The following is an 11,079-nucleotide window of genomic DNA, read 5'->3' as shown; positions in this document are numbered from 1 at the left end:
TTTTACCATTAATTGACTAATAAAGAGCCAGTTTTACACACTTTACATAAAATTACGTTTAATTTATTTTATTTAAAATTATATAATATAAATAAATTATTTAATATATTTTATATAATTACATTAAAAAAAAATTTCTTTCTTCTTTGCACACTCTCTCCTTTTCCACATCCACATTTTAACACCCGTTTTCTCACCTCACTCCTACCTCTTCCTCCATAATCCTTTTTCCCTATCCATTATTCTACTTTCTCTCTTTTCTTACACCCTTAAACCCTCATTTTTTTTCTCTCCCTCCTGCAACCTTTTTTCTTTTCCCTTTCAAAATTGTGTCATGTAGTGAATGATTGAAGTTTCAATTTTTAGATGGTTGTTATCCCTCATCAACACAATAAAATATTTATTAAGAAAAAATTCATGTTGGCTCTTCTTATTATATGAACTCTATTAACAACGACAAAGTTCAATTTGCTCAGATTAATGAGTATTATTCTGACTTAGTATAAGAATAAGATAGTGTACTCAATAAGACATTACTTGATCATTACAACAAAAAGAGGAATCCGAATACCTCTTTGACCTAAAGACAGACATCACTTCAGTCATATTAAAATAAATTAATAAAAATGATTAAAGAAACTAAAATAGATGATCATTAATTATCTATTTAATAAGAAGGCTAAAGACAGGACTTAGTCATGAAGTCCATTAGTCCAATATCTTGCTTATAAAAAGAAAATTAAACTAACATGTGACTTTACCATTTGAGTGTCTTTTGTAGGTAACTCCCACGTCATAATAAGAGAATTAGGAATATTCACGTCTGTCATACCAAGAATATTATATCAGAAGATAAGGAGAGAAAACACAAAAGATAAGTGTATTCTTAATAGTAACAGATAATTTTACTGTAACAATTGAGAAAATAGTTTATACTAATTATTATCTGCAAAAATTAAGTAAGTAAAAAATAGTTTCTATTAATTATTATTTGCAAAGATTAAGTGAGTTAGAGTTCCTCTATATGGAGAAGACATAATTACTAATAAAATAATAAGATAATGTACACTTCTTTAACTTGTGGCCAAAGCACTAATTGGGGTGAGGCAAGTTCTTTTATACATCCTCCAATTGTTGCTTCTAATAATGAGGGTTGAGACCAAAAATGCCATGAGCTGGATACTTTCCTTCAATTGCACCTCCCAAACACAACATTAATCTTACACACACAAGCTGGATATATCTTGTGAAAGTCCCATTGAAAAGGAAAAGGGAAGAGGCGGAGGAAGAGGTGATGCAAGTCGGAGAGAGGTGTAGAAAAGAGGAGAGTTGTGGAAAAAGAAAAATATAAAAAGTTATTGAAACTTTTATATAAATATTTAAAATGTGATTAGAGATTTGTTTATAAATAATAATTTGAATATTAATTATGCTTTAATTTAAATTTAAATTTTACTATCTCAGATGTTTTAGCGTCAACAATTTTTTTTTTCAAAAAAATTTAGTTTCACTGTCAATTTTCTTTTATCTAAAATCATAAATTTTATTTTGTTTTTAAATCAATTAAATTATTTTAAAACGTACAATTTTACTTAAAATAAAGAAATAATCACTTTAAACCTCAATCTTAGGTATCATAAATCTTTTAAAATTTACAAATTTTTAAAGTTCTAAAATTATTTTAAATTTAAAGTCCATTGCAAACTCCTGAATATTCAAATAAAAATGAGTAATTGTGAGTTACAAGTAAAAAAAATAAAAATTAAGTTTACTTCGTTTAAAAAACGAAACTAACATAAAATTATGCCCCGTTCAAATTAAAAAATAAATAATAACAGGTTATTTCAGGGTGCTGCATGACTTTATCAGTTTTCACTCGTATAACCTTTCAACCCTTTTTTTATGTCAAAGAAAGTAGAGCAGCACAAATATGCAGCGACATAACATTGTTTTAAATATATTTCTCAACACACCTTTATTGCCAGAGACACAACCCATTGTGACTCTACCCTTGTATCTTTAATTTTAGACAATTTGATTCTACAGATCAAAGGGTTTGGTTATGTGCATAGCTCTACCGCAGTTTTGCTTGACGATTGAGATGAATCAAACTGTGATAGTATTACAATTAGCCAAGCCTTTAAGTTGCTCATCAACTGTTGAAATCAATTGCTTAAATTCATTGTTCAAACCCTTTCCCAAATGTTGCTCTGACGTTAGCAACATAAGAATGTTGTTACACTACAAGAGAGGAAAACATAAAATTAATAACAAATGTTATTGTTTACATAAGAATGTTGTATACAGTCAAATACTTGAGTAATTCACCACAATGAATTTGCAATTAGGTTGAATTTAGTGCATTATTATCCCTGCAACTTACAAGAAATATATTAAAAAAATGAACAGGACTCATTTTTCAGTAATAAGTAACATTACTTCTACATACCATGGTTGCTCCACGAGGATGCTAACTTTTAGTTACTCAAGATATACAATTATGTAAAGAATGCAGTTAAAGATGACCTTTGTCTGTATACTTTCTCAGAAGAAAGCAAAAATTTCCCACATGAATAAGATCATTGTATTTGATTAATGTGTTCTACCAAAATATTTTTTCTGTCCTGAATGCGAGTCTATTCAAAGCAACTTTGGGAAGTAAAAAAGATGAATGAAAAAAAAGGGGATTACTTTCAAATTGACTGTTATATATAAAATAATATTTTACAATGGTGATGTTTAAATATTACTAAGTAGTACAAGAGAGTCACCATTAGTGAAAAAAAGACGTAAAGGTAAATAAAATAGAATTGTTATTGTTTTCGTAGTCTTTATCAAATATATTTTTAGGCATTTTTCTCATAGTGTCATGTAAAATTATAAGAATTTTAATTTTGGTGTATTATGTCAAAAACGATATTAATGCGTTGCTATGTAAAATTTTATTTAAATACTTTCAGTGTATTAATTACCATACGCATTAAACAAAAAACCAGCAAATAAAAAAATCAGGGACATATTGGACTGGGCTTGGATCTACAGAAATGCAGTTAATGGGCCTGAGTCAGGTCAAGGCCCGTTCATAGGTTTTATTACAAATAAGGTGTATTAGAACTTTTGCCTCTCTCTTTTCACTTGCGTAGATTGATTGAACCGAAATTAGGGTTTGTGGTGGTAGCAGCAATGGCGGCGAAGCAGAGAACACGGAAGGTTAGCAGAAACCCTGAATTGATAAGGGGAATTGGAAAGTACTCGAGGTCGGCGATGTACCACAAGAGGGGTCTCTGGGCTATCAAGGCCAAAAACGGTGGCGTTTTTCCTCGCCATGACCCTAAACCTAAACCTGAAGCTACTCCTCAAAAGCCCCCTAAGTTTTACCCTGCCGATGATGTCAAGAAGCCTCTTCTAAACAAGCACAAACCAAAACCCACTATGCTCAGGTGCATTCTCACACACTATGAATCCCATCATCACTTGTGTAAATTTGTTATTGAGTTTTTATATATTGTTTATATTTGATTTAAGTTATTTATCTCATTATTTTATAGCGACGTTTCTTAATTAATTTGGGATCTAATGGAGTCAGTGTTAAATGGCAAATGATGAAATGAACTGTTGTTTACTATTTTTTTAATAAAAACTATTGTGTTTTGTATTTTTTTTCATGTGGCGCTCGTGGCATATGTTATTTTGTTTGGTGTGTTTTCAGGGCTAGCATTACTCCTGGGACAGTGTTGATTCTTCTTGCTGGTCGATTCAAGGGAAAGAGGGTAGTATTTCTCAAGCAGCTTCCTTCTGGGTTGCTTCTTGTGACTGGTGAGTTTTGTCATTAATCGTGTAATTTTTTATTACTGAGATTTTGATTGCCATGTATTTTGTTCATGTTGTGAACTTTAATTAAGTTGATGACTTACTTGTGATGGGTAATCGATTTGGAAATGTTGCCTCTTCATTTTTTGCTTGAGGTGTATACATTTGTTTCTAGTTTCAATGTTGTCTCTTGTTATAGTATTAACTTTCCATTTTGTGTATTTTTATGTGCATGTGTGAGCAAATGCTAGTGGTTATTTTCGTGGGTGTGTTTTAAAGTGTACTTTGACATTGGCTTTTTGGTATCTATTGATCTCAAAGTGGAAGCGCGAGTTCTACCTATCGCTGGTCTGACTCATGTTTCTCACTTTCCATTTCAGGTCCTTTCAAGATTAATGGAGTTCCTTTGAGACGTGTGAATCAGTCCTATGTTATTGGCACATCAACCAAAGTAGATGTCTCTGCTGTTAATGTGGATAACTTTGATGACAAGTACTTTACAAAGGAAGCCCAGAAAAAGAAAAAGAAGGGTGAAGGCGAGTTCTTTGAGGCAGAGAAGGGGGTGGGATTGTCAACTTTCTTATTTTGTTGATGTATTTCATCCATGTTATTCTCGCTTGTTTCTGTGTGTTGATCTGTTTACCTTCTTTGTCCTAATGCAGGAAAAGAGTGTGTTGCCCCAGCAGAAGAAAGATGACCAGAAAACTGTAGACTCTGCGGTGATAAAAGCCATTGAAAGTGTTCCAGACTTGAAGGTTTATCTGGGTGCCAGGTTTTCCCTTAAGGCAGGTGTAAAGCCTCACGAGTTAGTCTTCTAGAGAAAAGAGGAGTGTTGCTCATGTTTTTTCCTATCCTGTTTTGATTGATGTTGGTCCTAATAGTTGCACTCGTATAACTTTATTGGCAACGGACAAAGGAAGAACGTAAAATTTTGTTAGGTGATCGATTGTGACGTGGATTTTGCTCGTTAACGTTTTATTGATTGTATGAATTTTAGATATTTTGTGGGGCTTTCATCTTAGATCGATCAACGAAGAATATTGGAAACAGGGATAAGGATCCTCTAGAGTTCTTAAAAATTGAATTTTTACTTCAGTATTTTAATAAGAAATTATTGTGTTAAGGGACCTGTTCCATGTGGTTTTAAAAAAAGAACTGCAGGGATCCTGATCTTGGAAACACATATATAGGTAGTAATTAGTAAGGTTGGTGACTAGTGCCAAAACAAAAATTTATGTTAGTTGTATAGAGGAACATGAGACACTAGGAATTCCGAATAGGTCTCTATGGCAGGTGCAGTTTTGATAGTACCTTAGTACATTAGAAAATAAGACGTGTTATATAGTTGTGTTAAATATATACACAGGGAAAACTCTTAATTTTACATGGGTTTTTACATATTAGTCCTTTAAGAACTTTCATCGATAAATTTGCATTTTAACCATTGAGATTATTATGATGTTAAAATATTGTGATATTTTAGGTACTTGAAATGTTAATTTTGTGTCAGTAGTTTTAGAAATTTAAATTAATATCGTAGCATTTTAATATTAATGCAGTGAGGAATTAATTTGATAATTTAAAAAATTGAAAGATTAATGCTGTGACTTAGGTACCTTTGAATGGTTAAACTTTCTTCTCATTTTATTTGTAAATGCTTAGTTGTGTTTTTTTTTTTATCTTTTGTTTGGTTAGGTTAAAAAATAGAAAGGGTGAATATAAATTAAAAAATATTTATTTGAATTATTAAACATTGCAAAAATCATATGCTTTTCATTTGTAGTGATTAGTGAGAGATTAAAACAACATCATTCTTTTAATTAAATATAGAACTAAAAGGTAAACTAAATTTTTGAAGGAATAAAAATAAAAATGTGATATATTTAAAGATAAAAATATTTAAATCTTTAAAATTGTAATAACTTGTGATAGCTATTTGCGAGTAAGTAAATAATTAGGAGGTTCTTTTGAAATAATGAAGAGTAAAATGTATTAGTAGTTTTTTAAAAATAATTTTTTCATAAATTTTAAATTTTTTGAGATTATGTGTCAACACTTAATTATGACTTGACATTTATTTAATTATATTTATATCACGTTTCAAGTCATATTAGAATGGTTTATGTGATATTACTTGATGCGTAACCCCCGGTTAAGAAGATGGAAGTATTTTATAATTATATAAATTTCTATTTGAAAATATTAAAATAGAGGCTTGACAATTAGTTTTTAAAAATTTGCTCTGTCATCAAGGTTGTTATGTGTGTCGTGTATGTAGAGCGTGTTTGGAATAGTTGTAAAAATTAGATTATTTGAAGAATCATGTAAAATTAATTATGTGTAGAATTTATTTTTGTTTGGATATATTTATTGAAAAGTGATTATTAAAAAAATTTATTTTGTCTCAGTAGCTTTTTAAAAGAGAATGCCTAATTTTTAGCTTTTTTTTAAAAAAAATAATAATTTGTAGCTTTTAATTTTTTTTTATTCAAATATGATTTTAATAAATACTAACAGCTTTTTTGAGCTATTTTATCTCAAAAAACTGTTGAAAAGCTTTACCATAGTTCTTAATGTTGCAAATGAATTTCACTTTAATTTTTTTACAATATAAAAAAAACACTTTAAATAAAGAAAAAAAAAACTAAACTTTTTTTAGTAGACTTGGTGACTAACAAATATTTTAAAATTTTAGGAATTAATAAAATGCAGGATTCATACAATTGCGAGAACTTTGGAGATTTATTCTACGGCTACTGTACCAAAAGAAATTATTATGGATGGTATGATTTGTGAGAATAGGGTTTGCTAGAGCCTAAAGATATGAATTGTATGATGGGATAGAGTTTGGTAGAGGACTTGCAAAAAATAAATTTTGATGCTAAAACTTTGTTGGAATATCTTGAAGAGGAAAATTCAGTTGGGTGTATGCTGGTGGTCCTACTCCCATTTTTGTTATATGGACGCTTGTATGTAGGTCAGCTAAATTCGTCCATGTGCTTCCCAAAGCAATCAATATAAGGGAAACCCCATTTAAGTCGAAAAGCCTCCAACTCCCATATTTATTTGATTGTCTTCACAAAAATGCAACATTATAGGCTGGCAAGAGTGATCAGCAATTAACACATGACCACTCATCCAGACTGCCAGAGGTAGAGGTTTATTGAAGTATTTTATTTGTTTTTAAGATAATGCTGTCTCGAGCATACGGGTATATTAGTCATTTTCAAAATAATGCAGGTTCTTGTCATGAGCGCCCTTTTAATGGTTTCCATCCTTACCTCTAGTTATATTAACCAAATTTCGAGCTACCATAACAAGTGTCTTAGGGAGATTAGGACTGAAAAGGAAAGGTTTATTTTTTAATTCAAGAGCGACAGCTAAGTATTCATCACCAAATGAACAGAGAAGCATAACTGTTCCTATCCAGAAATCTTCAGAAAACAAGAGAAAGGTTGCATTTGCCCTTAAATATTAGGCTTTCACACAACAATTGAAATAACTGAGGAAGCTCTTCCTTGCCTGTAGGGGAAAAAATAAACAGAAAAGTCAAAAAGATGTAAAGGATGCCGGGTCATGCGTATATGCTACATAGTTAAGCAATACTTGAAACCACAAATGTACCTGAGACCAATCTATTGGGGATCTAGAGAATGAATCTGATGTGCGGTAAAGTTCTATTTAAAACTTCCATCAGAGACATTGTTATTGGGTTCTCTACTACGTTTCTCATAACCACATAAAGGGACATTATCAAACAACAAACACGAGCAACCTATCCCAATATATTAATTTTATAATTTGTAGTTCTCTTACCATTGAATAGAATGCAATTGCCTCGGACATCCATTGCATGTGCAGCAACTTGAATTGCGTGCTGCCTAGGTATTTAAATAAATAATTTACAGCCTTCGCCTTACATCTATATCCATCAAGTTAATCTGGGTCCCACAATAATATTCTTTGGATAGTACCCTCTTCTTTCTCTGGATGGGAAAATATTTGTGTAGTTTTCCACTACATTATTCTTCACTACTTTTTCTCATATTCTGTGTGAAAAAAATATATGGTACAACGGCAGGAGAAGTTCGAAACCATGGATTCATGTTGTTAATTAACTTGTGCAACATGCCCCTAAAGTTTTTGCATTTTCTTAATTTCCTTCAAGAGTCTGTCAAAGATTTTTCTGTGATGCAGTATGGAAAAGATTAATTGTTCAACTACATGAAGATTAGTAAGGCTGGGTCATCCTAAGTCCTAATTAATACTAAAAATGAAAGGAGAATAGGGAATTAAACTTGAAGAAGAAAAAACAGAAAGAGAAGACATTGATGTAAGTGAAAATTCTTGAAGAGAAACGAAAATTCTGGCAAAAAATTCTCAATGTCAACTGAGTTTTTTTAATCCAAATTATGAATTAATCAGTCAAAATTAATCGCAAAAATGCTCAAGGAGACGAGAAAGAAAGAAAAAGTCAGAAAGAGAGAACATCTCCATTTTTTTGGTGACTACTGTTCAATTTTAGTAGCAAGAAAAATATATTTTTTAATTTAAATTCAGTGTAACTCTGTAAAAGCTAAGCCACATCATTTTGGTACAGTGACATGTCTCACAAAACACATTGACCACGCTTGTCTTTTTATTTGTTTTTTGCATGGCTCAACTTCGCTAGGACATAGCATAGATACAAAAACATTCATTTAAAATTTAAAACACACTCACAGTCGCACAAAGATAGTGTTTATTTTAAACTTTTTAAGTAATTTTTAATTAAAAAAAGTATGAAGAATGTTCTTGCCACATACCACATTTTATTTTGGAATATTAAAGTTATATATATATATCATCTTGATGGTAACTGCCCAAAAAAATAGCTAAGAAGAGAAAGAACAACCAAGGTGGGCAAGCCAAGAATCTAAGAATCTTACAGTTGGAGAGTGGGTTTGATGGTATTGGGGGTGGTGGGGCTCACTGCTATGGCCAGTGTTGACGCTGTTGGAGCTTGAATCCATGAACTCTTCTTCATTACCAAGGCTTGCCCTGGAAATGTTTGACTTGTTCTGCTTCCTAGTTTCTCGTATTTTTGAGAAATCAAGCGAGTAGTCCGGCACTTCGCCCTTCTGATCCCAGTCCCCAAATTGTGGCACTGATAGCCAAGGACCATTTTTCTATGTTAAGACAAGATGAACAACTTGGTCAGCTGATCACCACTAATTTTTAATCAAGTTAATATTAAGGGAAAAATAATAAAATTTTATTGATCAGCTCGATTATAAATAACTAAAAATAATAATTTTTTATCAGATAAAAAGTACAATAAATAAATTTTCAATATAATTAAATATAATAAATAATTTTTTATATAATTTTATTACTTTTTTCTTAAAGCTGCCATCAATAAAACTCTAACGTTAATAATAATGTAGCATATATAAAAGAAATGTCAATGAGATGTATACGAGAAGGGACGTTGTTACGAGTTCATAGACAGCATATCACAATTTAATCAACTCTAAAAGGAAACGCGGGAAAGAAAGAATCTCAGTGATGAATTTGACTATTTCTTTGCTTTAGAAAGGAGTTTATGATTACTTGTACGACTGCAACACAGTTATTGTCGTTTCAGTGCAATCAAGATTCCTTCGAGGTTAAAGACAATAGTAGAGATTAGAGAATCTTCATCCTTTTAAAAAGAAAAAGTTTACACGAAACGGTAAAATAGAATTTGTGATGTTAAAAAATATAGACAAATGAGTAGCAAAGTATTTAAGAATAATACAGTAACTCCAGGTTATCGGGGTCCATTTCAAGGTTTAAAAAACAAAATGATTAATTAATCCGAGGTGGAAAGGAAAGGCTACGAATCGTCGTCCTCGCGTCTACGTTTATCAGATTGAAGTGATGAAAAGGAAATAGGAAATAATCATAGCGAAAAACGCAACAATCCCTGAGGATGCATCATGCATGGTCAATAACAATCATTACTCGATGACCAAAATTAAATATCAAAACAATATACGGATTTTCAAGGCTTTGCTAATCAGTAATTAAATCTTCTTAATTTCACGCTAGCTATTAAATAACAGAATCAAAGTTTTCTTATATGGATTTCAAAATTAAAAGACAAGGGGACTCTGTTTTCTGTTCTGGTTCGTGTGATTCAACATTTGTATCATGCAATTTAGTCTCCAGATTCATGATCTGACTGACGATTAGAGAATTTCACATTCCCACAAAAACGCATGCAGCAAGCGCAACTAAACTAAATACACAGTGATACGCAAATCCACTACACTCGAGGTGATTGCTTTTTCTTCGAATCAATACAGTCTGAAGATAGATTAGATTAGATTAGAGAGAGAGAGAGAGAGAAGTTACCTCTTTACGACGTTCCATGAGAGTTATTTCAGATCTTGAAAGGGGTTTTGAAGTAATAGCGTGTTTTTATAGAGAGAGTGAATCGTAAATGAAGCAATAGCAAAGCGAGTGAGACACACAATAGAAAGAAAACAAAGAGAGGTCCCGCTTTGCTGATGTGATGCGGCAGCCAAATAGAGCTGTTATGAAACTTACTACACAATGCAATTGGACTGACTTAACATTATTGTATCATCATCTATCAAATCAATTTTAATTTATTAACATCTCAATGCTATTCATATTTATTATTTTCATATAAAATACAATAGAAAAAGGCTTTCAATTTTTTTTATTAAAGTAAATATATTTTTAAAAAATATTTTCAAACTGAAAAAAATTATTACTTCATTTAATATATTATGTGTCTGCCTTCTACATTTCCCTTCATTTATTGGTTCTTTTGTGTCTGACTTGGCCTTATTACTCACTTTACCTTGGTGGATGGATACGGGATACCCTCTTTTTTCTTCACACAAGGTTAGGCCGAAAGAAAGAGAGATTGGAACTAAGCTTTTAAAAAAACAATAACATTAAAAAGATTAATCTATGCCCTTTCAAATAAAGGTAATACAAATAAATACAAGTAATTATAAAGATATTTCTTGTTGATTAATTTATTGGTTATTCTCCTTGAGCATTTTGCCCAACCATTATTATCAACAGAAGGTGAATGTGATAGTTAATAAGCAATTGATTAGTCAATGAAGTTGATTCAATGTGTCATATTTGACTATTCAATCGGATTTATTCTTATGTTGAAAAGTTAATAAACATAAAAGTCCTACCTAGACATCGTCGAATCACAAATAAAAAATAGAAGAAAAGAAAAACACAATCGTTCTATCGAGC

At 31.1% G+C, this 11,079-nt stretch overlaps 2 protein-coding genes across 2 annotated transcripts; one reads left to right on the top strand and one right to left on the bottom strand.

Annotated features, from left to right (window-relative positions):
* The first annotated feature begins 3,126 nt into the window (after nt 1-3,126).
* LOC113872374 (60S ribosomal protein L6-like) lies at nt 3,127-4,911 on the top strand. Its single transcript, XM_027509882.1, has 4 exons — nt 3,127-3,440; nt 3,710-3,816; nt 4,191-4,372; nt 4,473-4,911. The coding sequence occupies exons 1-4, from the start codon at nt 3,184-3,186 to the stop codon at nt 4,626-4,628; spliced, it is 702 nt and encodes a 233-aa protein (XP_027365683.1). The 5' UTR covers nt 3,127-3,183; the 3' UTR covers nt 4,629-4,911.
* A 2,264-nt stretch (nt 4,912-7,175) lies between these two features.
* Nucleotides 7,176-10,328, bottom strand: LOC113873402. The gene is made up of 3 exons (XM_027511506.1): nt 10,189-10,328; nt 8,739-8,978; nt 7,176-7,332 (listed from the first exon to the last, which is right to left on the bottom strand). Exons 1-3 carry the CDS (start codon nt 10,204-10,206, stop codon nt 7,285-7,287), a joined length of 306 nt encoding a protein of 101 aa, XP_027367307.1. The 5' UTR covers nt 10,207-10,328; the 3' UTR covers nt 7,176-7,284.
* Nucleotides 10,329-11,079: the final 751 nt, after the last annotated feature.

This window comes from Abrus precatorius, unplaced genomic scaffold (assembly GCF_003935025.1).
Source record: "Abrus precatorius isolate BTA unplaced genomic scaffold, Abrus_2018 Scaffold7, whole genome shotgun sequence".
Taxonomy (NCBI): domain Eukaryota; kingdom Viridiplantae; phylum Streptophyta; class Magnoliopsida; order Fabales; family Fabaceae; genus Abrus; species Abrus precatorius.
This window is presented reverse-complemented; position numbering and strand designations above follow the sequence as displayed.

Coding starts and splice junctions, on each gene's coding strand:
- LOC113872374 (XM_027509882.1), top strand. CDS start 3,184: ATGGCGGCGAAGCAGAGAACACGGAAGGTTAGCAGAAACCCTGAATTG. Junction 3,441..3,709: donor CCAAAACCCACTATGCTCAG/GTGCATTCTCAC, acceptor GTGTGTTTTCAG/GGCTAGCATTACTCCTGGGA. Junction 4,373..4,472: donor TCTTTGAGGCAGAGAAGGGG/GTGGGATTGTCA, acceptor GTCCTAATGCAG/GAAAAGAGTGTGTTGCCCCA.
- LOC113873402 (XM_027511506.1), bottom strand. Junction 7,333..8,738: donor ATCAAACCCACTCTCCAACT/GTAAGATTCTTA, acceptor TTTCCCCTACAG/GCAAGGAAGAGCTTCCTCAG.